General features: G+C 41.4%; 3 protein-coding genes and 1 long non-coding RNA gene across 11 annotated transcripts; 1 reads left to right on the top strand and 3 right to left on the bottom strand.

Moving 5' to 3' along the window:
- Nucleotides 1–78: 78 nt before the first annotated feature.
- On the bottom strand, nucleotides 79–8,209 carry LOC119006761 (meiotic recombination protein REC8 homolog). Of its 2 annotated transcripts, none has more exons than XM_037075814.1 (17): nucleotides 7,975–8,209; nucleotides 6,521–6,589; nucleotides 6,303–6,445; nucleotides 6,136–6,211; nucleotides 5,915–6,035; nucleotides 5,720–5,810; nucleotides 5,211–5,278; nucleotides 5,044–5,122; nucleotides 4,814–4,937; nucleotides 4,552–4,729; nucleotides 3,637–3,841; nucleotides 2,212–2,405; nucleotides 2,056–2,101; nucleotides 1,728–1,812; nucleotides 1,412–1,501; nucleotides 1,213–1,273; nucleotides 79–931 (listed from the first exon to the last, which is right to left on the bottom strand). In XM_037075814.1, the coding sequence occupies exons 1-17, from the start codon at nucleotides 8,028–8,030 to the stop codon at nucleotides 908–910; spliced, it is 1,710 nt and encodes a 569-aa protein (XP_036931709.1). In that variant the 5' UTR covers nucleotides 8,031–8,209; the 3' UTR covers nucleotides 79–907. The 2 variants fall into 2 exon arrangements, with proteins under 2 accessions (XP_036931709.1, XP_036931708.1); XM_037075813.1 differs by having other exon boundaries at nucleotides 1,213–1,322; nucleotides 7,975–8,203.
- LOC119006764 lies at nucleotides 5,290–6,327 on the top strand. 2 transcript variants are annotated; one of them, XR_005070882.1, is made up of 3 exons: nucleotides 5,290–5,446; nucleotides 5,911–6,060; nucleotides 6,186–6,327. It is a non-coding gene; the product is annotated as an uncharacterized LOC119006764 (long non-coding RNA). The 2 variants fall into 2 exon arrangements; XR_005070883.1 differs by having other exon boundaries at nucleotides 6,183–6,308.
- A 550-nt stretch (nucleotides 8,210–8,759) lies between the features above and the next one.
- On the bottom strand, nucleotides 8,760–22,895 carry setdb1b (SET domain bifurcated histone lysine methyltransferase 1b). Of its 6 annotated transcripts, none has more exons than XM_037075262.1 (26): nucleotides 21,153–21,512; nucleotides 20,661–20,875; nucleotides 18,862–19,065; nucleotides 18,383–18,549; nucleotides 18,229–18,272; nucleotides 17,547–17,673; nucleotides 17,281–17,451; nucleotides 16,978–17,179; nucleotides 16,742–16,815; nucleotides 16,435–16,625; nucleotides 15,050–15,179; nucleotides 14,154–14,373; nucleotides 13,845–13,958; nucleotides 13,420–13,729; nucleotides 13,010–13,271; nucleotides 11,996–12,086; nucleotides 11,799–11,915; nucleotides 11,482–11,651; nucleotides 11,147–11,371; nucleotides 10,831–11,001; nucleotides 10,245–10,375; nucleotides 10,016–10,035; nucleotides 9,752–9,870; nucleotides 9,372–9,628; nucleotides 9,196–9,284; nucleotides 8,760–9,113 (listed from the first exon to the last, which is right to left on the bottom strand). In XM_037075262.1, the coding sequence occupies exons 1-26, from the start codon at nucleotides 21,405–21,407 to the stop codon at nucleotides 8,996–8,998; spliced, it is 4,194 nt and encodes a 1,397-aa protein (XP_036931157.1). In that variant the 5' UTR covers nucleotides 21,408–21,512; the 3' UTR covers nucleotides 8,760–8,995. The 6 variants fall into 6 exon arrangements, with proteins under 6 accessions (XP_036931157.1, XP_036931156.1, XP_036931159.1 ...); XM_037075261.1 differs by having other exon boundaries at nucleotides 11,129–11,371; nucleotides 21,153–21,510; XM_037075264.1 differs by lacking the exons at nucleotides 20,661–20,875; nucleotides 21,153–21,512 and adding an exon at nucleotides 22,737–22,895 and having other exon boundaries at nucleotides 11,129–11,371.
- A 1,399-nt stretch (nucleotides 22,896–24,294) lies between these two features.
- On the bottom strand, nucleotides 24,295–27,874 carry LOC119006820 (cortexin domain containing 2-like). The gene is made up of 2 exons (XM_037075936.1): nucleotides 24,667–27,874; nucleotides 24,295–24,564 (listed from the first exon to the last, which is right to left on the bottom strand). Exon 1 carries the CDS (start codon nucleotides 25,103–25,105, stop codon nucleotides 24,917–24,919), a length of 189 nt encoding a protein of 62 aa, XP_036931831.1. The 5' UTR covers nucleotides 25,106–27,874; the 3' UTR covers nucleotides 24,295–24,564; nucleotides 24,667–24,916.
- Nucleotides 27,875–27,988: the final 114 nt, after the last annotated feature.

Raw genomic sequence — 27,988 nt, 5'->3', positions numbered from 1 at the left:
CACCTGTCCTGCTCTGCACGCCACGCATACCTTTCAATATACAGTGCATGCTCTCCTTACAGAAATAACCGACGCGGCTCCGATCAAGCTTTTATTTTGTAGGTCACAGAGACGTGACTTGAACAGAGGGGGGAGCACGTTTTGTCGTTCATTTCAGTGCAAAGGAACACAAGGAAACGTCTTTATAAAAATATTAAAACTATAAAAACAGTTAAAATGTTCATCGTAAATCTCATTTAGTTAATAAAACCTGTAGCAAAAGGGAACAATTATGTAAAACCAGACATTTCATTACATAAAACAGGTAAATAATAATAAATGAACTCAAACAGGTCAACAAGACAAACCAGTAACAAACAAACCACTATCTAGTCAGTGACAAAACATCTGATTTCTACAGAGCTGCAACAATTAATCGATTAGCTGCCAACTATTACATTAATCGCAGACTATTTTGATAAACAATTAATTGGTTTGAGTATTTTTTTTTTTTTAAACAAAATAAACGTCTAAAATCTCTTTGAGCTTCTTAAATGTGAATATTCCCTGATATGAAGACATTAAACAACATCTGGGAAACACTGATCATCAATTTAAACCACTTTCTGTCACTTTCTAAACCAACCAACTAATCATGTAATTGAGAAATCAGTCGACGGATTAATCGACCATGAAAGTGATCGTTGCAGCCCCCAGACTTCTAAAACTTTTTGTTATATAATGTTTTAAGTGAACACAGGCAACGTCGGAAACAGACAAACTACTATCAGGCTGAACAATGATGTTTGTTTCGGAGGCTCGTGAGGACCTGAGTGACCGTGGACGCGTTACGATGTCGGCTGCCCCTCCTCGTAGTCGTGCCCAGGTAAAATCAATATGTCGCCGTATGGCTCGTCCTGCTCCGCGTCTAACTTTCTGGCCGATAGATTCTCTACAGACAAGAAACAGACATTGAGCTTAAAACATCCACTTAGTAATGGAAACCACACCGAAAGATAAAGGGGGAAAAGTCAACAAAACTAAACTGGTTTAATGACCAATATTAAGTTATTTTTCTATGAATTATGGTACATGAGGCGAGACATTTGAATCGTTAGCTCAGACCGCCACATATTGATTAAAGAGCTTCCTTTGGTGTTGATCCCCCAACATTAACAAGATTTCAACATGAGTGATGGGATGATTCAATGAAGACTGAAACTGAAGCCTCACCCAGGAGCCTCTGAAAAATGTTGCTGACAGTTCTGCGGTCGACCTCTGGCGGCAGGAGAGACTGAAAAAGCACAGGTGTCTGTTCACGTCCGGCCAACTCCTGCAGCAGCCTGAACGCACACACAATGATGTTTGCCTCCAAACCGCACCGCTCAGCTCTGAGTTTCACCTACTGATTCTTTGCGTTCGCTGTCTTTACCTAGGAGACTCTGCTGCAGGCGCTTCCAGCAACTCCTCCAGCACCTCTGGGATGTCCTGCAGTGTAGAAACAGACCTGGAGACAGGAGATCTGACAACACACACACACACACACACACACACAACGCAACACACAAACCAAATTAAAAAGAACACACAGATAGTTTCACAAAGTTTATAGAGTTTCTCTGAACAAATTTGAGGGTTTGAGTCTGGTGACTTCAGCGGTATCAAAGAAGATGCCATATCTGTTACTATTTACTGTATTCATAGAATTTGACATGTTTACAGTCAATAAAATGTTGCGTGTTACGTACCTTTCTGTCTCGGGTGTGAACATGGGGGAGATCTCTCGAGACGCCTCCCTTTGATCGGAGCCCTCCAGTGGCAGAGAACCGTGACCTGCACACACACATTTGTGGACGCTGGCTTATTCCCTGGAGGCTTGTTGTAACCCCTAGCCATAAGTGATACATGCCTAACCCCAACCTCTGACCCGAGCCTCCCCACACAGACCGCTGAACGCAGCTGCAGCAAAACACATTGAGGGCGACAATTTCACTCCCAGTTAAACACAAACGAGCTGCCCCCTCCTCCTCCTCCTCCTCCTCAGTGCAGCATCGTGTGTTTTTACTCAAGGTTTACCTGAAAACTCCATCATCATCTCAGATTCTGCCACATCTCTGGGGACCTGTGTTCACACACAGACGCACACGCACTCATAGTTTTTCATTCTGTGATGTTTCTCCCAGCAATAAAGCGACTTCACAGACATCCACATCAACAAACATGCTGCCACACCTCCTTGGAGCTGAACTCAAGTCTCTCCGTCTCTCTCTCGGCCGCCTCGGCTGCTTCAGCTGCCTCGACCATCTCTCTCTCCTTCTCAGAGTCAGTGGACTCGGCCCCTCGCTCCCCGACCTGCAGGTCCGAGCCTGACAGAGGCGTCACGGTCGCAGCCCGTCTCCATAAAGACAGCACCTCTCCAGGCAAGACTGCAGGGGAAAAAATGGCTTTGAGGTTTATTTATGAAAAGGTTACCTGAGTCACATCCATGAAAATAGAAGTCGACCCAGAAAAAAGCTGACATAAAGCTGATGTTTGTTTACATTTTAGATCTGCATATGATAAATAATGGTATAGAGAGATCACCAAGTGGTTTGAAGGATGAGTTGAAAGATCAGTCGTTATCTACTCAAACCCATGCCGATGGAGAGTCAAATGAAGTTTTGCAGTAGAAGCAGTATTATTTTAGGCTGTTTAAATGTATTATGTTTGTTTATTTTTGCTCAAAAACAATCTTTGTAATCTTCAATGAATACTATATATCATGTATTGTGCTGAATTCCACAGATTTGCAGTTTGAATCACCACTGACAACTGTAATATAAAAAAAATAATAAATCAGATTCTCAGTCTCACCTGCAGTTTGGGCATGATAATTAGCAAATGCTAGTATGCCATCACAGTCAACAAACATGCTAAACATCAGGTTAACCTTGTTAACATTGAATACATATTACAGATTACAGGTAAGATTAATACTTCATGTAAAGCCCCACAATTAAAGGACCAGTGTGTAGAATTTAGTGGGACCCAGGCATGTGGTTGCAACCAAGAAACTCTCGTCTAATCACACAAAAGGAGGCCCTCTCTAGAGCCAGTGTTTGTTTTGTTTGTCACAATTATGAATAACATATTGCATTTCTGCCCTCGGATCCCACATAATGCACCTTTAAAACATCAATAATCATGAGTTTTGTGTTTGTTCTTTGCACAGAGACTAATTCTGAAACACTATAATGCCAGAACACACTCCAGAACACAGTCCTCCCACACAGGTGTTTTCACTCATGTTTCCTGATTAGATCTCATCAGAAGACTGTGCAGCTCATTAGCGACGCCTCATTTCTATTCCAGTGTCACAGTAAGCCTCGACAATGTTACAGTGAGCCAGCAGGAGCAATCAAAACTGAAGCAGCTAAATGGAATTCATTAATTTCATCATTCACATCCGCGTCATGTCAAAATGTCTCCTGTGAATAAAAGGATCATTAGCAGTTTGGTGACACATCATTATAGCAACCCAGCTTCAACACGACCAGAGGTTGAGTCAGCCAGACTGATAGAAAACACCTGTGTGAGCGAACACAGCCTTTAACTGATTTAGCTGGCTGGTTTCGGGTGCACTGCTGTCTTCCTTCTGTTTACAGGTGTGTTACTGACAGGTGCAGGGGTTGTCGAGGAGCTCAGCAGCAGGTCGCGTCCTGTGAGAGGAAGGCGGCGCGAGGAGCAGACGTCCGGTTTCAACCTGAGGGTTGTCGATCTGCTCCCGCAGCGTCTCCTCGGGGAGCTGCGTCACCGGGTCGAAGAAGATCAACTGCCTCCTCCTTCTCCTCCTCCTGGTCTCCACCTCAGCAGGAGGAGCATCCTGGGAGAGGTGAAGGTAGAGTGAAGTTAATACACTAGAAATTTCCTCCAGCTGTCAAATGTAATCTGGGTGCCACTTTATAAAAAGGCACCTTTCACTGTGTGTTAATCAGTTGTAACTAATGGGTTTTTAATGCTTTTAGATAAGATATAAACTGAGAGCAAGAAGTTTCGGATTGCCAGGTTGTAAAACAATCCCTGTTCCTGGTGTTACATTTCTTTGTACTCAACACTTTCATTTAGTCCCACCTACAGACCTTCAACCACTGGACCACAATCCATTTCATAATAATGTATAAATAATTCATGATCACAGGTGAAAGCTTGATGGCCTTAACTGAACAACCGCTGTTAATTATTCATCAGTGTTTCTACTACTGCAGGCTTAACGGGTAATGAAAATGTAAGACTCCTTTTATTAATGCGACTTTCTGTTTATGTGTTTACGCATTTTTAATGTATGTGTGTTTAATGTACGTGTGTTTTCCTTGTTATACTTCTCCAATCTGCCCTCTAGTGGAGTTGACAACTTGAATTGTTGTGATGTTGTGCTGTGATGATCCACATTTTTCTTGTTTTTGTCAAAACATTCATTTGTATTGTTTATTCTAGATAATATTTGGGTGTTTTTTTTTCTAATCAGCATGGGTGGATTTTGAGCAGTTACAGGGATTGGAAAACATCAAACCAGTCTAGCAACACTGCTGGCACCTCTGACTCCAGACCCGGTCTTTGGCCTTCCTTTGATGCAGATGGCGGGGAAGGGAGGACAGGCACAGAAACGGGGGTCAGCTGGTCTGCTGGGGTTCCAGGCTTCACCTCTGACGAGCCTGGCTCCTCCTCCGGTAGCAACATGGCGTCTTCACTGGGGAGAGTTGTGGGCTGTAATCTGATACGGGCGGAAAACACGGTCAGTGTGCGCTTGTGCGGATGTGCATGTGCTGATGTTTTCGGTTACATCTGGATGATTTACTCAATAGTGGATCCTGTGAGCTCTTTGGTCGCGTCTTTAACCAACTCTGCCTCTCCTTCGCCCCTTTCCATCTCCATCTCTTCCTCTCCATGTGTCACGCCTTCCCTCGGTACCTCCAGATCCCCTGTTTAATGTTTAACAAAGGGTAGAGGAAGAAGAAACACAACTACCACTTCCTTTTCCCTGTTGTCTCATGAGATTAAAAAGGAGCTAGTAGTTAAGCCTCACACCTTCTGTAAATCCATCAGTTTGGGCCAAGAGAAAGTCAATGGTCTCTGGATGCTGATCGATGAGCTCCACACCCTCAAACTAGCAGAGAGAAGAATAAGAGAAGACGGATGCCAGAGGAAATCAGAAGCATGAATGTCTTTGTAAGAGCTTCTTTTGACAGCTGTACCTCGGCAACAGGGAGAGTGACAGGCTCCGTCTCTCTCAGAGTGATGGTGTCCGGAGACGCCGTGATGCCTGCGTGAGAAACAGGAACTAGATCAACGAAAAAAACAACAATTCCAACAGCTACACACGCAGAAATCAGCAGGAGAGGACGCAGCTAATCAAGCTGCCATTAGAGCGCTCTCCTCTGCTGAGCGAACCCCAGCTACACTTCCTGACACCGCTGCATCATCCACAGAGGTAAGATTCTTCTAATGTCTGTTAGTCTGTCTCGCGAATAAATGGATAAAGTCATTAGGTAGAGCCTGAGGGAGCATTCTTCTGTCAAATTTGTAAATCTCTATAAGCATGAACCTTTTAGTGTTCTTTTTTGTGTGTGTGTATATTTGTGTTAAATTGTTTCATGGAAACATGTAGGGTCTGCATGTTGCTGTGCAAAGACGCCTCCCTTTCATCCCATCTCTACCTGTATTAACTAGTTTTATGTCATCACGGTGCATCAAGTCATCCTACCACTTTCTAGCGGAGCAGCAGCATCAGGAGCAGCTGGACTGGTCAGTTCGGGATGTTCAGGAGAAGCCTCTCTCAAATAGTCTCGAGTCATCTGAGAGACACGGAACAGGCAGAAGAGACGTATTTCTATCATGTTTAGAGTATATTCAGCTGTATCTCCACTATATAGCTCTCCATGTGTGTCTATTTAGGTACCTCTATCAGTTTAGTTGGACTGGGCATAGCATCCTTCATGTACATCACCCCAAATAAAGGGTCTGGAGCTCCTTCTGTCTCCTCCATGAAAGACAGGGCATCAGGGTTCTCCAGAGATTGCCTGAGAGATAACAGGAGGTGAAGAGGTGAGAAACGGGAGTTGTTTTGTGTCACAGGTTCAAACAAATGTGTGAGCAGCTGCCGCGAGCAGCTGTTCTCACCTGCTTTGGTCATCGAGATCAATTTTCTGTGACGTCCTCTGTTTCAGCAGCTGGCCCACAACGGACTGAAGCTCCTCTGGAAGGACACAACGTCAAGAGCGAACACATTTGTGTCAGCATCTCCTTCCTCACAAGTGTTGACAATTTACCAGGTTGTTCATTTTTACCCAGGAGAATGGCACACTGTCGGTGGTAGACGACGATGACACCATACTGGAGCTGGGAGGAGAGGTAGAGGGAGAAGCGAGGTCGTGGCAGACCGGGCCGAGGCGGCGGGACCTGCTCCAGCACGTAGTCCATGATGTCATCGCTGTACGGACATTAGATTTTTCGTAACTCGACAAAGTTCGGCCCAGTAGGTGATAGTACTGGTATGATAACTTACCAGGTGCTCTTGACGTTGACTTTTAGGAAATCCCGGCGCGAAACTCTGATGCCTTTCGTAGCAACAAGCCTGAAACACACACAGGGCTGTAATGTTTTACTCATCAGGGTATAAAAGTACAACGTGTTTTAATATTCTAGAATTCGTAATTGGTAAAGCAATTAAATTCAAATGTAGATCAGTATATAAATGCATGTATAAAATGCACCAATGAAACCAGTGCAAAAAGTTGCCTTAACCTGTTTGAAATGAAATAATCCCATCTGGGGAAGTGCAGAAATGTTGTGTTTTTGTTCTAAACAAATCTGTATTATTGTCTTGCTATCTTCTATTATCTACAATAAAACAGTACAGAAAAAAATTATACAAAAATACAAAATTTGCCTCCAAAGTGTCAGGAAGAGAAGGTCTAAAGTCAAAAACTCAAGTAACAAATAGCTCAAAAGCAAAGTTCTTGAGTAAATGTTCTTAGTTACAACATCATCTATCACTGCTTAATTTTGTTCACTGCAAAATTTTCATTGGGAAAATGAAGAAACACATCAAATAACTCCAAACCCACCAGCACCTGTCTTCTCCATGTGACCTTTGACCTCAGCTTCAAAGCTGTTGATTCTTTAAAGCGGACTTCAAACACTTCAGTGTGTTGTTTAGGCTACAGCTACATGCGGCCACATATTTGTTTTCTTTGCCAGAGATGCACCTGCACTCTGGGCCCAACAGAAGTGTGTCTGGATCATTTGGTGGAGAAGCTGGAATCTGGGTTTTTAAAAGTTATCGGGTGATTTACTGAAATGTCCTGTCCCCTGAGAATAAAGGAGGGTTGAGACATTAACTTAATTTAAGCATCTTTGATTTTATGATGAAGGTGTGTCTGACTTTTGAGAGATGATGGTCTTCGAATAAGTTCAGAACAGGTCAGCTCTTAGATAACAAACCAGCAGAGGTTCTAAGCAGGTCTAAAAAAAAAAATAAAAAAGAAACCTCAATCAAAAGAAACACAATCAATTCTGATAGATAATAATACAGTTAATACCCCTGTGTGGAGAGTTATTAAATAGACTTATTCAGACGAGCCCTTACATGAAATACTGAGGCATTTTTCTGGAGCCTATTTAATTTGATTCTGTATTTCTGGGGAAAATATTCATGTATTTAGTCTAAGTCCACTACAGTTGTGTGATAGCTGCAGATGCTAATAACTTAGCAGGTGTGTATTATAAGAACGTTCAATGAGCATGTTACTGTTCTGCAGTAAATTAAAGCATCCAACAACATATTTCATGTGTAAAATTACTTTTCATGTTGCTCGGAGAAAAGGTCTACCTTGTGAAACTTAAGTAAACTTGTGAAAGCAGTGGGGGTTTTTTATGTCGTATTATAGCTACTTGTAACCAATCGAAATGCCTGCTTACAGGTGAATATTAAGTGTACAGCTCCAGATTATTACTCACCAGATTGTAGAGAAACATCCTGTATGACGCTTTAAAACTGTCGGGTAATAAAACATGGCGGCAATTCTTTCCGATAATCACTAAGATGGTTGGTGAGGTCTGAGTGATGAAGGTTATCAGTCTGCATCAGGACGGAGCTTCTGCACCAGGAGATCAATCAGTGTCGGCCCGCTTTCTTCTGTTTGAGGCCCGCTGATTGGTCAGTCTGAGAGCAGCAGTGCTCGTTGTTCCCATTTACAAGTTAATGCATCACTAATAACTACTCACGTGTTTAAGTAATATCGCTCCTGGACTGAACCACTCTGTATAGTAAATACTTAATTACTTTTGTTACTTACAGTATTGTTGATGTTAATAAACTACTTGCAGGCTTAAATGCAAGACTTTCTCTTGTAACTGTAGGGAAGCCCATTACTGCCTGTCTAAATAAAATAAATAAATTAGTATATTTCACTATCAATTATCATTTTGAGCTTTGGTCTTTCAATTATGACGTGTTAATCATAGCTATGATTTTTATAAGTTTCATCTCATTATGATTTTAAATAAGCCAAACTTCAAAGCCAATGCCAAAATGATGTGATGAGAGTTCAGAATTATGAGATAAAATAATATGATAGAACTTCTGCCACTACATTTGCTATTTGACAGTCATTTTTTTTCTTTTGAGTTCTTATCACAATGTTTCCAGGAGTAATTAAACCAGTTAACCCTGAAACTGAACCGTTTACATCCATCTTATGACCTGTGCTGTTTCATAAACAAACAGATGCAGGAGCTTTGAGTCATTAAAGAAAACTGTATTTTATTCAGATGTTAAGAAATGTTATGGATAGAATGAGACAAATCAGAAAACACGGTCATATAAAATAAAAGCAACAAAACAGCTGTAATAAAATTCATATTCAACTTAAAAAACTAACAAAACAAAACAAAACACAGCAGAGTTACAGTGTTGAAAGAGCTTTCCTAAGATTCCTACAAATACAACAGAGGGAATGAAGTCGATGAGGGCTGCAGATCACAACAGTCTTCCTCTGCACTCGGTGGATCCACAGCAGCAGAGCAGCACCTTCCCCTCCACACTGCCTACCTCATAGTTGTAGTCCCAGGTCAGCTCTGTGCCGGCCCGGATTCGCCTGTGGAAGGACACAAGCGGGAAGTTAGCGCTCCAAACACCACAGAACCTGTAACAAACTTAAAATCTGTTTCAAAACTCACTTGCTGGCAAAGAACGCCACCCAGGGAAACCGTAAGTCATGTGTGTCCACAAACACATTCTGGACAAATAGGTTTGGACTACAGCTGTGCTGTAAGATGGAGAGGACACACAGATGACAAAATTCAACACACTGAATTTAAGTAACATGAACTTAGATCCTTTAGATTTCACTTACATTGAGGTAACGTCCAAGGTTTCCTTCCAACTTGGCATCAATGATGTAGCAGGACTCCTCGCCATCAAAGAACAGGCGGGTGTTTTTGGAAACGTTTTCCCCGCCTCCTCCAGTCGACACCTGCTGTCCTGTTTTTCCTCCATGGCCTCCCGTCCCTCCCCCGCCTCCAGGTGCACCTGATTTTACCATCATCCCATGGCTGCCCTTCAGGGCGATGCCTCGAGTTGATTTCACTGCCACTTGTTTCTTAGTCACACCTGAGCCAGAACAGCAGCAACAAGAGGAAGCAAAAAAGAAAAGAATGAAGAGTGGAAAAACTGCTAAATCTAAATAAGGAACACTATCAGTATGTTGTAGATTCAAGCATCTCTTCTCACTACCTGGGGTGACTTTTTCTTTCTCCTTGTTGTCATCAGATCCAGAGCTGATGGTCTGAACATCATCACTGTCAGACAGAGTCATCACATCCTGCTTCTTTCCCGTTTCTGATTTCACTTGACTGAAAAAAAAAAAAAAAAAAAATTAATCTTACCAGAATTATAACTTTAGATGATATTACTGATCACTGAGGTGTAGAATTGTTGGTAAACAAAATATGCTTAAAATCAATATCGATGCAAGAAAACTGAGCACGTCCAACATACGTCTTGCAGTCTCCGGATTCCTGTGATGGAAAACAGAAAAAAAAAATCCATCATTTTACAAGAGAAGAAAATAAGAGCCACCTTCCACATTCTATCCTCTTACAAAATATTTTTTTAATCTAAGATGAGAGCTCTGATGAGTATTAAGTTTTTAGCTCTGTGTGAGACACTTCAATCATTTTAAAGAGGCTTTGAAACATTATTCTTCCTTTATCTCCTCTGCACTGACCTTCTTCAGACCCTGGCTGGTTAGCCAGGAAGCCACTTTGCTTTTCCCCGTCTCTTCAGGCATGGACGGTGGCTTTTCATCATCTGTTCCTTTGGCTGATGCACTCAATCCATCTTTACTGTCTTGACTCCCTGGAGCAGGAAAGAGAGAAGGTGTGTGAAAAGACACCGACAGGAAAACGCTGATGATTTTTCCCAACAATAAGAGCTGGGAAGGATTTACAAAATACACTAATATAATAATACAATTTTTGCAATAATATGCCCTGACATAAGCTTCAACCTACCCTAAAAGTCACCAAATGTGGCACTGGCATTTATTTAACAGATTTTAGATCAGGGATTCAAGAAAGAATTACTTTCATTATCAATTCATCTATACATTATTGTTTGAATAGCATTTGTCAGACACAAACTCAAGCAGGCTATGTACATGTAAGTTTTAGGGAAAGTTCCAGACTATTTCTTTACCTTACAGATGAGCATGAGTGATGTCAATAACTTAATCCAACTCTATATTGAACTATTTCTTTATATAGTCACCGTCTTCTCCTGAGCAACAGATCCTAAAGAGGCCACCAGCTCACCTTCCTTGTTGACCTTGACCTGACCACGTGTGGTGTAGCTCCTCCACACGGAGCTGGACGTGTAGTAGTTGTCCTTCACAAAAGTGTCGTCTGAACTGTCACTTTCATCTTCGCTCTTTGAATCTTTGTCATCGTCATCATTGCTGTCTTCAGATGAGCTTGGACTTCGGGCTATGGCGAGAAAAAAAAAAAAAAAAAACCCCACAAAAAATCATTTGAAGAGGGAGGATGGTAAAATGTCAGCTCCGGTCAAGAGCATAAAAACATCAGTCTATTAGGGACCATGTTTATCTCTCACCTTTTGAGTTGGACTCACCCTTCTTAGGCGGTCGCCCAACAGGGTTAGAAGACACCAAGGCAGACGGTTGGATTTTTATCCTGGAGACGTCCACGCCGCTCCCCTCGCTGTCTGAACAGTGAGCCTCGCTCTCATAGCCCTCCTTGAAGTTCTCCACACTCTCTATGTGATCCAGGTTAGCGAAATACTCGTCACCCATCTCTAGACCTTCTTTGTCAGCAAAGTCATCTGTCAGGATTTTACCTGTTAGAGAGGAAAAAAAGGTGAGAAAAAGAAGAGAAGAAAATCAAGTCATCCATCATTCTATTGTGAATAAATTGATGAAGATGTCACAGTTTGTTCCCTTTCCTCACCAGCATAGATGCAGACAAAAGAGCCCTTGGCCACGTCATCCAGACAGCGGATGCCCCAGCCTTTGTTCTGGGTCTTGAAGAGCTGGAGACGAACCTGCAAGCCGTGCTGCACCAGCCGGTTGGTGCACATGTGAGAGCAGCATTTGCACCGCTTATTACATTCGTAGATCCTGAGAGAGAGAGAGAGCAGGCAGATAATGGTATCTGAGACAAGACAAATTAGCTTTTATACTCAACAGTAATTATCTACTTATGAGGTTATGAGGGCTGAAAGAGAGTTAGTGAATTTCTGTAGTAGTGCTAGTACGATGTCTGACCCTGTGGGGAGGCACTCCTCTAATCGTTTGTGTAAATATCCAGCATTTGGGTTGATCTGTGCCCCTGGTGTACAACCTGTAGCCTGAAGGGTCAGCTGGTGGCAAGAGCATTTGGACCTGTAATAAAGACACAAAGACACGTGTTCAGAATATTAACAGTGGGACTAAGATGAAAAATGCTGAGCAACTTTACTCACTTGTCTCGACAGCCGTCAGTGCATTCACACCCAACCAGGAAGTCTGAACTGGTGTTGATGGATACTCCATCTTCAGGAATACGTTCTTTACCTTGAAGGGAGAAGAGGACGGGAGGATCAATTAGTCTCTCTGCAATGACTTATCCCACAGGGATCTTTCAACAAAAGGTCGGGGCAGCAAATGGCAGCTGTGAAAGCTCATTATTATTTTATGTATTTTTATTACGCTTTGCATTTAACACCTGCAGGTGAAATGGGAAGCTAAGGCCTTGCAAAAATAGCTCTCCGAAAACTCAAATCAAGACCAAAAAAATAACAGTTTAAGAAAAGGGAAGACAAAGGGAAAACACAAATCATGTCATATTATTAAAGTCACTGTTTCATGTCCTCATGTAACAAAGTCCTTTGTCTTAAGTTTAAAAGTATCCCTTTGTACAAACTGTCTGTATCCACCAAGATTACACTACACAATATCAATCCACTTAAAGGTTTACCAATATAATGAGCCCAGCCAATAAGCCAAGAATTGAGGTGGTTCTGTCAACTTTGACGTCCAACTCTGAGAGAGATGTGTGCAACAAATACCACTTTCAATGGCAAAAAACACAAGACCCGCCAACATGCGTGCTGAAGCAAAGCCCGCAGGTTATTTTTCCATCCGTCTTAGGAGTGCTTAAACATTGATCAGTCAGCGCCGAGTTTTAAAAAGAGACTGAAGTTAAAAATACGAAAAAAAAGGAGCCATTATAAGTGTCTTCTGTGGTCTGAGCTTTGCCAGCTGCCTGATCGCTACTGCACATGTACAACTCTGGTTAGATGTCAGAAAGCAGTGAGATGTCTCACTCCTTAGCAACTTCCTTTATCAGCTCAGGAAAAACAATGTGTCTAACTCATTATATCATCAATTAAGACTTTTTTGGATGCAGTCTGATGAGTTCACTGCATTTCCAGAGCAGAAAATAGAGTCAATCTAAATCAGTCTTTCTTTTGTTGCCTTCTCTCTGTGATTCTTACTGTAAGCTACTTTAGGAGGCGGGGTGGAATCGATCTCGTTGACGCAGGACAGTGGGATGTCCTCCTTTCCCCCAGTGATGTCATGAATGTAATAGAATGGCCTCTGTGGCTGGAAGGGCCGGTCCACAAGCACGTAGGGATCCAGGCAGAACATCTCTAAGAATATAAAGTCGCAGCGCGTCTGGAAAAGGTAGTGCTGGATTTCTGCCATGTTACGCAGGCAAAGCCCACACGGAGCCTTGTAGATCACATGGAAGGACATCTGAGGGGTGAACATGCAGAAGACAAGAGTTTTACAATTCAGTTTGACAGCAAGGAGCGACAAAAAAAGAAAAGTTTCTATGTCAGGATAGGGAGAAACTCTGGCTAAGTGCTTCGTTATCAACTTCTCAGTTCGTCTATGAATTTACCTTGCGGTTGACTTTGCGTCTTCCCGTCATGCGTCTGAAATCGTACAGTAAAGGTGTGAGAAGGGGGTTCTTTCCTCGGTGCAAGTCTGAATTTGCAGGCCGGACTCGATTCAGACAGGCGGGCTGACAGGTGTGTGCCAGGTAAAAGATCCGGTCCGTCGGGGCACGGTAAGCAGGCTGATGTGGGATGGTGGCCATCGGGTGGGTGATAGCAGGGGGGAGGGTGACGGGAGTGGGGGCGGTAACCAGAGGCGGTCTCTGAAACGGCTGTGTGAAAGTGGGTGTATTTGGGGCACTCAACATTCTTCCACTATGAATTGACAGAAAAGAAAAGGAAAAGACCAGTTTAAAAATCACCTTTATCAGCGCTTTTAGTTTTTTTCCAGTGTCACAAGTGATTCAACCATATAGTGAATTGGGCTCACCTCGGGAGGTTGCTGGGACTGGAGGGAAGAGACTGCATGATTTTGGAAGCATGAGTGCCTCCCACCCCAGGGACAAACGGAGAAGTACTCTTCTTCGCCATCTGATGTTTATTGCTTGAAGACAGCGAGCAGAGAAAAATCAGTCAACATCAATAGTCTCATTTCAAAATTGCTAGCGTTTAAAACTCCATCATTCAATTTATTCTGATGTGATATTAACAACCCATCTAACTAAAATGCAATGCAATTAATGTGAAAATCTTTTTGACTCATTTAGAAGCATTGGTGCAAGAAGTTCAACACACTTACTCAACACGCTGTGGGGGCTGCAGGGGCTGCAGAGGCTGCAGAGGCTGCAGGGGCTGCAGGGGCTGAGGGGTCTGTTGGGTCTGTGGACGCTGTGGATGTTGTGGATGTTGTGGTGTTGGTGAAGGCTGACTAGGTGAGGCCTGCGGCGTTTTGACGGGAGATGCTCCAACATGTCCATCACTGGTGTATTGAACTACTGGACCTTTACTCCTCAATGCTCCTGTAGGTTGAAAAATGACGGGACGAAGTGACATTTTTAATATTTAATATTTTCTTGCAACACCAAATCACAGCGGATAAAACAGGGCCATTAAATCACTCCTTAAAACCCACTCTCACAGACTTACTTTTATGCAAAGTTTTTTAAACCGATTTTTCACCATTCCATCCTTTTATTCCCTTTAATGCTCTTAGTCTGTATTTTTAATTCCTCTCTAGTGATGTCTTTTTTCTTTACAGCTTTTATTTGTTATTGTTAATCTATTTAATGTCCTTTTTAGTGTCCATAATGTTATCTGTTCTTAATTCCTTTGATGTGGTGTCATCTTCTTATAGTCCTTTATTGATTTTATACTTTCATTTTCTGTAATTTTGCCTGTTTTATCACTTTTATTCCTTTTACTTGTTAACTTGTTAATTACTTGTTAATTAATCATATAAACTTTTTGTGTTCTTGACATTTTCTGTTGTGCCTACTTGTTCTAACTCACCACTGACTCGACTTCCTTGTGTTTGGAACTGTTGAGTGCTTATTCTTTTAATATTGTCTTCCTGAGTTTCTTGCTTTTGCTTGTTTCATCATTATTACTTTGACAACAGGGCAAATCTCTTAAGACAAGATCGAACATCGAACACTGTTTCAAGGCTACAAACATGCGAATGAGTGTGTATGTTACCCATGTTAGGTCGTGTCCTCTGCTGTCCAGCCAGCTTCTTCTCCGCGGTGTTGGCGGTGGTCATCTTCAGGTTGAACATTGGCTCTAGCCTGGTGGAGCCTCTGTAGATCCACTCACTCCTTTTATCATCCTGGTCAACACAGAACAACACAAGTTCAGTATTCAACTGCTGCACTCAGGGCTACACAGTAATGGTTCCCAGGTTGGCAGCAAGTTTGAGAAAGAGGCTACAAACACATTTTACCTTGCAACTGGAGGTAAGCAAAAAATGTACCTCACAGTGATGACACTTCAAAATATTTGCTGCATTAGCCATAATTTAATATTGAAAAACCAAACATGGTGAAGTGATTTTAAGTTTTTTGTTGTCGTTTTTTTCCTGAAGAGGTTGAAGTTCGACCAATCCTCAACATTACAAATGATGTTCAAAGGTATTCATCATCCTGGGACACTGTCCAGTTGTGAGATCATGATAAAACTTGTATATCATGCATATCATGTTGTAAAAATGAGAAACCGCTTACAAACTAAGATTACGCAGTCTGCTGGAGCGTCATACGAAGAACTTCGGGTCATTGTCTTGCTGGAAAATAAATCTTCTCCCAAGTCGTAACTGTCTTGCAGACTTAATCATGTTGTCCTCCAGGATTTCCCTATATCTTGCTGCATTCATTTTACCCTCTAACTTTACAAGTCTTCAAGGGCCTGCTGATGAGAAGCAGCGCCACAGGATGATGACCTCCATGTAACGTCGCATTGATGCAGTAATTTGTGCACCTCCATTTAATATTTCATCTTCTTAAAAAACAGCATGCTAGAGCTTCTCATAACATACTTATGAGAAGCTCTAGCATGCTGTTTTTTAAGAGGCGGTACTCTCATATTGATATAAAGCCTTAAGAATACTCTCCTTACAATTTTTCTTTATCACGACTAACACTTTCCTTTTTTGCTGTGGTTAAAAGCAACTATTTACTCAAGTACTTAACACATGTAAGGTTCTTTTCTTTCATTCCACGTTCAACCTCTACTCAACTACAATTGAAAAGGGATGCCTCCTGGGCACGGCCAACTGGGAGGAAACCTCTGGGGCAAACCAAACACTCATCTGGCCTGGGAACGCCTCAGGAACCCCCAGGAAGAGCTGTGAAGCGCGGCTCGGGAAAGGGACATCATGAATACCCTGCTTAATCTGCTGCCACCACAACCCACCCCCAGACAACAGGAAGACAATCGATGCATAAACAAAGTGTATACATGTGCAGCTGAAATAAATATTTGATTAAAGAATTTGCTCTATGATAAATCAATTATCATCCAGCATATTTATTTAGACAGCTGTCAAACTACATGAGTTATAATTATTGTTTTTCATGCCAACATACCAAAAAGAGGATCTTGACCAAGCTTCCATCCACCTCCTCCACTTTGCTCTTCCACCAGGTTCCCTCCCACTCTGTCTTGATGATCTGTCCAACCTTTAGGAGCACCATAGGCCTGCTGGGATAGGCAGTGATGTACTCCTCGATGAAGTCTCGACACGATGCATCCTCTATGTCCTCCCAGGTACGCTTTACTGTGGAGACGAATGATCTCACGCTTTTACTTACTAATTCATATGACTAACAACTGATTTTGAAGCTGCATAATGGATCAAATCTACCAGTGTTTACAAAAGAAATGATCACTTACATGGACGACAAACTGGGAAGAGCTCAGGTAATGTCACATATGAAGCATAGCCATCATCAAAGAAGATCAAAAACCTGAAACACATACAATAAAAGACATTAAACTAGAGCCTGAGCTGTTCATATTTTATCCAATACTGATATTTATCTAAATCAACAATACGAGTAGGCTGTAACATGAACCAATAAGGACGTGCAATCAGTATCCATTCTTTCAATTTATTTATCCAGCTTTACCTCATACGGTTCTTGTTGTTGGGCATCTCTGCTACTATTCCAGCGTAGAGCCACACCAGGTTGCCGTCCTTGTACTTGGCGACTACACGAGCCCCGACATAAAGAATCTCCAGGGTCGGGTTATAATCGAAAGCCACGTGATTTCCAGACAGCAGACTCTTTCCTTTATCAAACTTCACTTTATACTTGAATACACCGTTTCCTGAATATAGACAGAGGGTGTGACAGCAGATCAGGAAAAATCAAGCACAGAATACATAATATCGATAACCTAAAAGAAGACTGAATTATCTGGTAACACACCGACAGGACTGATAGCAACCAGGGTGCCTCTGTGCCAGGTCTTGGTGCGTTTCTTTCCCAGAATGTTCATCCCGACTCTGAGCTCATCTTCTTTCACGTTTGGGTTTGGCTGGGTCATAGACTGTGATGGGACTTGGGATACAAACACTGCCGGCACTGAACCCTGAATACCTGGATGGTAGAAAGGGCACACACAACTTTAGTCTCAAATATAAAATACTCTGACAAAGGTATGATGTTCACTAAAGGGAAGCATACATGCTCACCTGACTGGGATGGAGGCTGTGTTGGAGATCGTAGCAAAGGAGCACCAGGTGAAGGCTTGCTGACCATTTGGACCAACTTCTGCACCTGCTGGGAAGTTTTCTGGATAGCTGCAGAGGCCTCTTTTACCTGGAAAAAAAATAAAATAAAATAAAAAAATAAAAAAAACAGGAAATCCATCATCATCATCAACTGCAAACATTAAGCACTGGTTCCGTCTCATAGATATTTGCTGTTAAACCCACAATATCCATTGCTTCCCTTGTAAGCATTTCCACAAGTCTGTCTCAAAAACAGCTGTTAACTTAGCTGAAAAACAGAGCTACTAACACCTGCAGGAGCTCTTTTTGAACCTTAATCCATATTTCAAATTTCTAAAGCAATAGAATATGTGGGCTTTGCCTGCATATTAGACAGGACAGTAGGCAGCTTCTTGTTTTGGTGGATTTTTTAATCTTTCTACAAACTCTCCACCATTGTGAAATCAGACAGCGTTACTGCCCTTCATGGATGAAATCTCGGATGCTACTAAGTGGAAAACTCCCTCCCTGTGACTCATTCCTGCTCACTGACAGTCAGCAACAACAATTCAGCACATCTAATCTCCAGCTAAGACCAGCCCAAAACAAACATTCATCAATGAAGTGTAAATAGAGATCAGAATAATGAAGCTTTTCTTCTCACCACTGGATCTTTGCCAAGAGCGACAGACTTCTTTGGAGGAACCACTGAAACATCGCGTAGAACCAAAGAGAAGCAAACATTTTAATAACCTGACTATTTTCAGGTCGTAGTGTCAACGAATGATAACTTCTCATAAGAAAGTGGTGCGACTTACAACAGCCAACAGCGATGACATCGTCATCGTCGTCATCGTCTATCTCAATGACCTCAGAGGACAGCAAGCCTCCTCCGCCGGCTTCATCCTCTGAGCTGCTCTCACGGTAAACGAGACCGTTCCTGTGATATGTTGCCTTCACCAGTTTCTCACACTCGAGTATGGACCTGAGGAAGAGTGGCGTGATAAGTGTGAGCCTGTCAGACACAAACAAGTACTGTACAATTGGAGACACACTGATCACATCCTGTGGATCGGCCATTATGTCTCCAATCCTATTTAATACAGTTCCTTTATCCACAACATTTTTGACTACAAGTTTTTTCTCCTAGGGCCCCTGTAATGTACATAATATCAATGCTAGTGACAAATATTATACATAAAAATAATAAATACTAATACAGATGGGTTGTGTACAACTGAAAACAACTACAAAACATAACACAAAAAGACTTCAGCAAAAGTTATGTGATAATTACTGGTTGGCATCATTGAGAAGCTTCTCTGTCTTTGCCTCTTCTTCTTCTTTCTGCTCCACCCATTGCTTGAGCTCTGTCAGCTGGGCCTTTTTCTTCTGCACGATCTCGCTCTTCTCCACAGCCTCCTCAATCCACTTCCTCAGCTCGTCCAGAGAAATGCCAAGCTCTTCCTCCAGACCGGGGTCCCAGCCATCCACCTCCATTCTGAGGAGAACCAAACAGACACATTGAAACATGTAAACACCATTTTAGTCATCGAAACTTCGAAACGTCTCACTCATAAATAATTAACTGCACCACAAAGCAGGGATTTAAGGTATTTTTAGAGCCTATAGTTGGTCAGCTGTGGAAATAACATTTTCATTATTATTCTGTTGCTGTAGTTGTTGCAACCAGCAGGTCAATCTGGTGTCAGATAAGCAACATCAAGGAAGTACGACATTCATTAATTTCATCACATGTTGGTATACTTGTTTTAGTTTACTAACTGCCACATTGTGATGGGGTCACAATCACAAATTAACTCGTGCTATGAGGCGATTCACAATATGTGCACAGGATAGCGACAGTATCATGCGACAGTGATTCAGTGATCATCAACACATGAACCATTCTGGAGTGAAAATGTTGAAAGAAAGTTTACAATAATGCAGCACTAAATCGATGCGTTTCACTTCCCGGTGTCACCACTTCATGACTCCTTGTGGTGTAAAGTTCTGAAAACCCTGCATGTTTTAATCAAAATATTGGTATTCATTAGTGAAATATTGGTATTCAGCAGTGAATCAATAATCAAGAGAATATGATTTTTTTTTTCTGTACTGATATTTTGTCCCACTGCTAGGTTTTGATATATGGCAAAATCAAAACATATCCTTATCAATGAGAAGAAAAAAATGAACCTCAGGCACTCATGATGCGCAGAACAGGAACACAATACTTGAATAATGATGATTGAAAGACAGTCTTCCAGCAAACCACTACCTCTTTTTCATATTTTCATTAATATCATGATGATGATGATGAATCCTGCTGACAAGATGGACCTGTTTGCATTTGCATGTTTGCAAAGACTCATGACAAACACTTACTGATATCTGTCAGTGTATATCACTTGAAACCAAAACAAAAACCATATCTGCGGTGCATGTTCCCAGTGCAGCAAAGAAAGAGCTCGTTTTGCTGATTCATCTGTGTGATGATACCGCACATGGAGGCACTGAATCACTGTTTCACTGTGGTGTGTGCAGTGCAGACTTGAAATCATCCACTGTGGGTCTGGGCAGCAGATTAAAAACCTTGCACATTAATTAGAGTGACACACTAGTACAAACTACTGACTTTTGACATGTTGACGGTGCCTTTGTGAGCAGACAAAGAGCCTGCTGGTTAAAGTTAAAGGCATAGTTCGGGTTTTTTGAAGTGGGGTCATATAAAGCACATATCTATAGTCGGTCTGTTCCCTACTGTAACTGCCGATCAACGCAGCCTCAGTTTGGCTTTGTACTGCGGTGAATGGAGTCCAGATGCAAAGCGAATTTTAACCACCTAAAACACGGCCCACCTAAAAAAACCTATATTAGTTCAAGTGTGCATTGTATAGAGAAAATTCACACCGTTTCACATCATCATCAAACCGCCCTTTCTTTTGGCACTACATTTTCTCAACCGCAGAACCTCCATATCCCTATGCATTAGCGCAACTGGGCCTCGCACTGTATTTCGCTGCTCGCAGATCACCTGTTTGGGTCAGAGTTTCAGCGGTATATGGAAGAGACAACAAATAAAAGAAAATAGACCTAACAGGAGGAAAGGCAAGGTATGCTCCCGAGGTTGAAGGTCTTTCTTGAGGGAGGGGCTGTTCAGGGCTGGTTACAACAAGCTTCAGTTGTGATGCTGATGTGGAGGCCTGATGGCTCTTTACTGGAGCCTCTTTTGGGGTGGATTGTAGGACCCCAGAAAACATTTGCTGCTCTTCATTTACTTCTTCTGTTGTGCTTTGAGAAGTACATCCCTGTGAAAGCAATATTGCACATAATCATGAATGAGCCTAATTCACTGTGCATCTTTAATAGCCTGTAGGCCACCATCTCTACCATAAACACAAACCAAAACAGATAAGTTAGCCTCACTATAGCCTATGCTATAGATGTACAGTATAGCCTGTATATGTTACAAATCTGTGCTGCAATGGTACTATGAACTGAGGCAGGAAGAAAATCATAAGTATTTTTCTACTTGTTGTTTGATGATTTGTTTTATTTATTTGTGGGTATTTAGTGCTTTCTTACCTGACGGCGGGGGACAGCAGTGCTATTCAGCAGTTGTTTATGTGGCGGTGGATGTACATAATCCTCTTCAGAAAAATGAACACTGCAAACGCGAAGATATCGCAACCGTGCTGGTGGTGTGCTGGTGTCCATATTCAGTGCAGCTAGCCACAGCTGTCTGAGGTCAATATCAATCAACGGCACACGGTGAAATGTATAGGGTGACCTGGGCACTTGTTTGTTATGGCAGCCCGGAAAAACACAAGTGCGCACCATCTTTGAAGTCTTTAGAAAAGTTTGAATTCAGTCTCAACTCGCAAATGCACTTCCTGACCACAGCAGGTGATCTGCGAGCAGCAAAATACAGTGCGAGGCACAGTTGCGCTAATGCGTAGGGATACGAAGGTTCTACGGTTGACAGAATGTAGTGCCAAAAGAAAGGCAGGTCTGACGGCGATGTAAAGCGGTGTGAATTTTCTCTATACAACATACACTTGAACTGATATAGATTTTTTTAGATGGGCCTTGTTATAGGTGGTTAAAATTCGCTTAGCATCTGGACTCCGTTCACTGCAGTACAAAGCCAAACGGAGGCTGCGCTGACCGGCAGTTATGGTAGGGAACAAACCAGACTATTGATATGTACCATATATGACCCCACATCAAAAAACCCGAACTGTCGCTTTAACTTTAACGAGCAGCCTCTGTGTCTCTGTCTGCTCAGGTAAACAAAGACAACGTCAACATGTTCAAAGTCAGTAGCTTGTACTCATGTTTATTTAATGTGCAAGGTTTTAACTGCCGCCCAGATCCACAGTGGATGATTTCAAGTCTGCACTGCACACACCACATGCTTGAAACAGTGATTCAGTGCCTCCATGTGCGCTATCATCACACAGATGAATCAGCAACACTAGCTCTTTCTTTGCTGCACTGGGAACATGCACCGGAGATAGGTTTTTTGTTTTGGTTACAAGTGATAAACACTGACAGATATCAGTTAGCATGAAGCGGCTCTCTGCCTCTCCAAACTGAGGCTGCACTGATCGGCAATTACGGTAGGGAACAGACCGAATATAGATAGTTTATATGATGCCACTTCAAAAAACCAGAACTACCCCTTTAACGGTGCAACCAAAGAAATCCTTGAGAAAATGTGTGAGAACTGATGTAGCACACAGCTAATATATACCGCAAACATAACAATAAGCATTTCTAAACGCAAGTGTGGATAGAGCGGCGTTAGCCTGCTAGTACTCTTTAGCATAACTGTCCGTTTAGAAGGCACTATTCCGTTGAATTAACTTCATCTGGATAACTTTCCCTTTTAATCCCCACTGAGACTAACTGTTAAAGTATCCAACCGGAACTTCTTTGGCACTTTAACATCACACATCCAGCTGAGGGACAACAAACTGACGCTTTGGTGCAAGTGAGAGCAGGCTAGCTCGTTAGCCTAGCATTAGCATGGAGAACGTCTCATCTGCTGACTGACTGATGCAGGTGTGAGGAAAACAGACAACACCGCGCCCCGTGGAACACCATTCCTGTTCTCAAACTCAGATCCGACGCCCGCTTCGTTTACAGACAGCATCCGACACTCACCCCTCGCTGCTCTCCATCCTGTCTGCTTGTTAAATGTAAATTCTGGTTAGCTAATGCTACCGGCTAGCAAGCAACAACAAGGGGCGCATGCTTTGCATTCCAGGGTATCCGGAGTGGGCGGTGTTGTTTCACGCGGTTGGGTTCTGTGAAAGCAGAGAGCTCCGCCCACACGGGTTATCCAGGTATTTTAAAAACGTGCACCTGAAGTACATGATGTTGTGCACATGTTGGACGGAGGCGCTTGAATTTCTCTTCATTTTACCAACACATTCATGTTCAAGAGCACTGAAGAACCTCACACCAACACACAGAATCTTATTACTGTTATTTGTGGTATTGCACATTTGATCTCAATCAAGCTCTATGATATTGCATCTGACACTTAATTAGGACTAACTTTGGCGACATTAATCAAGCAATTGGCCCTTTAAACACACACCCGAGTATTTGACTCAAATTAGTTAATTAACTAGCAGCTTTTTGGAACTAAACATGGAGCCCCTGAATGACATCGGGAATAACTTACCAATCATTCATTCATTCATTCATTAGAGGAGTTATAGGTGTGATTTCATGGCTCGCTTTAAGTGTTGAATTCAGACTATAAAACCACATTATAACATGGAAGTTTATAAAAAGATACAATTATACAAAATATTGTTTTTTTTTAACCAGCATAGTATTTTAAAAGCTTGAATGTGCACAATGGACTTTTAGGGAAAACATTTTAATCAGAAGGGAGAAAATATTCATTGCCAGATTTTCTTGTGCCTTAACAAATAATGACTCAATAGTAATAATCAACTGAATAAACAAATTGACCTTAAAGGAAAATGCAGCTTCATATTGTTTGACTTTGTTTATACGTGGTGGACCCTGCCACCTTTCTTAGAACAGTTTGTTTCTTCTGAGAACAGCTTTTTTATTCAGTTATGAGAAAGATAAATATTTCTTTACCTCATTTACACTGTAGATATTCAAATTCTCAGTTTGAATTTCTCCTCCAAAACATAGTGCCCCTTAAACAAGACATTTTCTCAGTAAGTCTGACTGAGAGATGTGATGCAGGTTCTCAACATTTTCCCATTCTAGTAGTATAACGATTATTAGCAATCAAGGAGTCTGATAACCGATATTTAGAGTTGATATACATACATTTGCAGTAAACACCATTCTGCTACTTTATACTTCCACTCCACTACAGTTTCTACTCAGGAACTTAAGTTATTAGTTACTTTGCAGATTCAGATTATTCAGTGCTGAAAGGTTTTTACTTGTGATGACACTGGCAATTACAGACAGACAGAGGTTGTTACATCAGAGCCAAATAGAAAATTATTGTATTTTATCTGTCATCTCACACAAAAGCCAATTACAGCTATAGTTGGAAAAATGCTGGATATCTGTCCCGATGACCAGCCAGGCTGATAATAGATAGGTATGACAGTCTATACTACTACTGTGGGTCATCACTTATTTCTATTAGCTTTAAAACCCACTGCCTAACAGCAGGCTTCATGGCGCACAAAAATAATCTGTACTAGATGAGGCCGTCTTTGTGAAATGGCCTACTATTGGTGAATAACAACACATGCTATGAATTAGAGAGGGTTTTTTTTCATTCGTTCATTAGTTACAAGCAACTTGCATGAACGATTGTGCAAAGACTCCAAAACATTGTGTGACAGAATTTAGGAGAAAGAGCAGAACATCTGTTCTGCATTACATTTCCATCAATGAGAAACCCTGAAACATCTGTGCCGCATTAGTGAGGAAGGGGAGGGCATTTTCTTTAGTCCGCATCAAGATGCTTTTCACTGTGTGCACTCTGGTAAGATGAAAGGATCACACGTAATCTTCAGGAGTTACCTCAGACGTTCTGTTCTGCACTAAACATTTGAACACATTGTGATATACATTGCATACTCACATCATTTGAAGTCGTTGGATGCTGCTGGTGGACAACCTCTTGGTACAAAATGTTTATATTGCTGTGTAGAAAGTATAAAAAAAAGTTGAAAGTACTATCTGACACAACTCCACCAAACTCAATCACAAGAACAGCCTCAAAACATTGATTGGCTCATGGCAACTTAATCTGGTTCTCCGATAGAGTTGAATTAAATTACAACGCTCCTTTTGGACAATAAGCTTCCTTTACTGTACAGTTTATATGTCTGTCAGTCGTCCGCTTGATCTTCCTCTTGGTGTGTAGTGACAGAGATAGCACTGTAAGGGTCCAGCACCATCTGCGCGCAGCGGACGATGGCCACCAACAAGAAGAAGCAGAGCAGGAAGAAGAAGAAGAGGGCAAAGCCAAGGTCCACATCCACTTCGAACCCACGTCCGGGGAGGGCTGTAGGGTCCATGTTGGCAGATCAACACACAAACCAGAAATCTGTCTGTTCTTCAGGTTTCCTCACATCTGTTCACTTCCCTCTTGATATGTCCCATCATCAAAGCAGTTCCAAAAATGCTTGAATTATTTCAAAGGCCATCTTCATCTGAATGGGCTGATGATGAAAGGCAATCCATTGCATTTCTAGGAACCTGCTTTCAACAATCCATGCCTCTATGTCTTGACCTCCATTTCTTCCACCAACATTAACACCTACTGTCCTCCCAAAGATAAGATGGACTGGTGAACACACGGAGCCCCATTTGGCACCTGTGTCCTCCATCAATAGTTTATAAGGAGGAGTTTGGTGACGATCAGGCCGTTCCTGAGATTAAAACACCCGGGCATCTACTCAGTAGAGACCTGTATAGGAAATGACACCTGAAGAAGAGTCACTAGATCCCTAATCGGCACAAAGTCTGGACACATGACAGCAACACAGAAAAATTTGGCCAAACACAAGTTATTAAAGCCTTGTGAACCAAAAGTTGTCTTCAGATTAATGCATTATCATACTGGACCAATCAGTTCAATCTACACATGCACAAGGTTTTTTTATGGTCTAAAAGTGGTAGAAATTTTGTACAGAAAAAAAGGGGAGTACAGAATGATTAAGAAAAGGCAAAAGAAAAGGTTGAGGAGGAGAAAGAGGATATGACACCTCAGTGGCAATCCACTTGAGAGGGTTTGGAAACTGATCCTGACGAAAAAAATGCAGATTGCTTGTACTCTGATGCCACTTCAGAGATGCACACAAATAAAGGAGTAAAGTGACTCTACGGGAGAAGAGCCTGCGTGTGTTGAATTGATGCCAGCAAAACAAGAATTGCAGCACAAGACGTCACTCAAGTGCAACCCAAACAGGGACTGTAAACCTATCTTGGAGGAGTACAAGCATTAACTCTGTCTGTTTTCACTCCTGGGCTGAGAAAGAGAGCAGAAACTGATCCCAGGACAAACCCACAGACCTCAGCATCCCCACAGATACAGAATGAGGAAGGAAAACAGATACAGGCAGAACAAACCAAAGATAGCTTTTGTTTCATCACATGTTCAGAACATAAAACTGTTTCAAGGAAGTCAATACAAGCATGGATGTAATTAAAGACAGTCTTGACTCTTGTATGAGTGTGATCAGTAGGCTGCACTGCTGCAGTTAAACAACATGAACATGAACATGAACAAGACTGGGAATTTAAATGACTTTGTGATCAAGGATTAAATGATGCTTACCCTGCTGTGACCTTTCGAGGATTACAACACAACCAGACTTCCTTCTTTTTCGACAATATAACAATTTAATACAAAAAACAAAGTTTCTTTATCTCCTTTAACATTTCATAGACATATACAGTATATTTATATATTTGTGTTTCTATGAGTGATAAAAGTTCACATCATTGAAAAAAAAAAAAACCTGGATACAGAGCAACCAAAGAGGTTATCAACAATAACAAAGACAACACAGTCACCAACATACCACCTTCTTAAAGATGAAAATTGGACAATTATCAGCACAGGCTTCACATACAATTACACACTGTCATCATGAGTGTGTGAGTGTTACACACAGACAATGGAAAACTATAACAAACAGGGTCAAATTTAAACTAATTCTCCATATTAAAAATTAAAATTTTTTAGAAGCATTCGCTTTCATCCCACAACATTCGTCTATGATACAATTTTACCATAAATGATTGTTAAACACAAGTGATTGGATCTGGATTCAGTCCACGTCCAAATTTTTTTGGGTGATTCTCAAATTGTTTTAAGTTCTACAATTCCATTTCAATCCTGAATACCCTGATCAGCCCATTAATAAAATAAAAATCAGAAAAGGGCAATGGAGTCATCAATAATAATAACATACTGGGAAACATTTCAATTAAAAATCAAACATTTCTACCACATCTCTCGTTTTTTAAAATAACATTAAATCAAGGACAACATTAATGACAACAATAACGAATGGCTTTAAAAGTACACAATTCCTGCTTGTTAATTATTGCTGTGTGCTTTCTTTTACAAAAGGCGTACAAAAAGCCCATACTTGGTACAGGATAATGCAGGGCGACAGAAAGAAAATATCAAGCAAGTCAGAAACCCTACGACCGTGTTAAAAGTTGACAATGATGCTGTACGCGTCAATTTTACATACATACACACATGCATACTGTATATATGTAAAGGTAGGCAAAGAAAAATAGACTATACATTTCCAACGAGCACCAGGACAAACAGTGTGTAGCCATTTCTAACACTGTGTCTGCTGTTGAAGTAAATCATTCAATAATCAGATGTAGAGGATAAATGAATAATTCAATTTATAGGTGAAGCCACCAATGTACATAGAAAACTGTCCTCAGTATTGTATATGCGATCCATGAAAGCAGTGCTGACGTGTAGGGACATGCTGTGGATTTTTATCTGTGTGTGAGACGTTAGCACAGACAATGGTGGGTTTGCGTGCAACAGCGGAGAATTTCAAAAATCACCAAAGCTGTATATCTCTGCAATTTCCTGAGAGTTTTAATCAACAATTGGAGTGACTAGCCTACGTGCTGAAGGGCAGAACTGCAAAATACACTCTTCATCAATGCCTGAGAAAAAACTAGTAACATTAAAATAAAAGGCCTTTGTGTGTGTGTGTTTACCAGATTGTAAGAGTGTTCAAGTGCACTCTATTCAAGTGTGGTTGTGTGATTGTGCGCTTTTATATTTTTTATATATATATATATATATATATATATATATATATATATATATATATATATTATATATATATATATATATATATATATATATATATATATATAATATAATATAATATAATATAATATAATATAATATA

The sequence above is a fragment of the Acanthopagrus latus genome, chromosome 17 (genome assembly GCF_904848185.1).
Source record: "Acanthopagrus latus isolate v.2019 chromosome 17, fAcaLat1.1, whole genome shotgun sequence".
NCBI lineage: Eukaryota > Metazoa > Chordata > Actinopteri > Spariformes > Sparidae > Acanthopagrus > Acanthopagrus latus.
The sequence above is the reverse complement of the archived record's forward strand: the minus strand, read 5'-3'. Positions and strand labels throughout refer to the sequence as shown.

Excerpts from the sequence above, each read along its gene's own strand:
- LOC119006761 (XM_037075813.1), bottom strand. The coding sequence starts at position 8,030 with ATGTTTTATTACCCGACAGTTTTAAAGCGTCATACAGGATGTTTCTCT. Across the intron at positions 5,123-5,210 it reads TCACTCTCCCTGTTGCCGAG|TTTGAGGGTGTGGAGCTCAT; the intron begins GTACAGCTGTCA and ends TCTCTCTGCTAG. Across the intron at positions 2,102-2,211 it reads TTGAGTTCAGCTCCAAGGAG|GTCCCCAGAGATGTGGCAGA; the intron begins GTGTGGCAGCAT and ends GTGTGAACACAG.
- setdb1b (XM_037075261.1), bottom strand. The coding sequence starts at position 21,407 with ATGGTGCGCACTTGTGTTTTTCCGGGCTGCCATAACAAACAAGTGCCC. Across the intron at positions 13,272-13,419 it reads GACGCAAAGTCAACCGCAAG|ATGTCCTTCCATGTGATCTA; the intron begins GTAAATTCATAG and ends TTCACCCCTCAG. Across the intron at positions 10,036-10,244 it reads CCAGCCAGGGTCTGAAGAAG|GAATCCGGAGACTGCAAGAC; the intron begins GTCAGTGCAGAG and ends TTTCCATCACAG.
- LOC119006820 (XM_037075936.1), bottom strand. The coding sequence starts at position 25,105 with ATGGACCCTACAGCCCTCCCCGGACGTGGGTTCGAAGTGGATGTGGAC.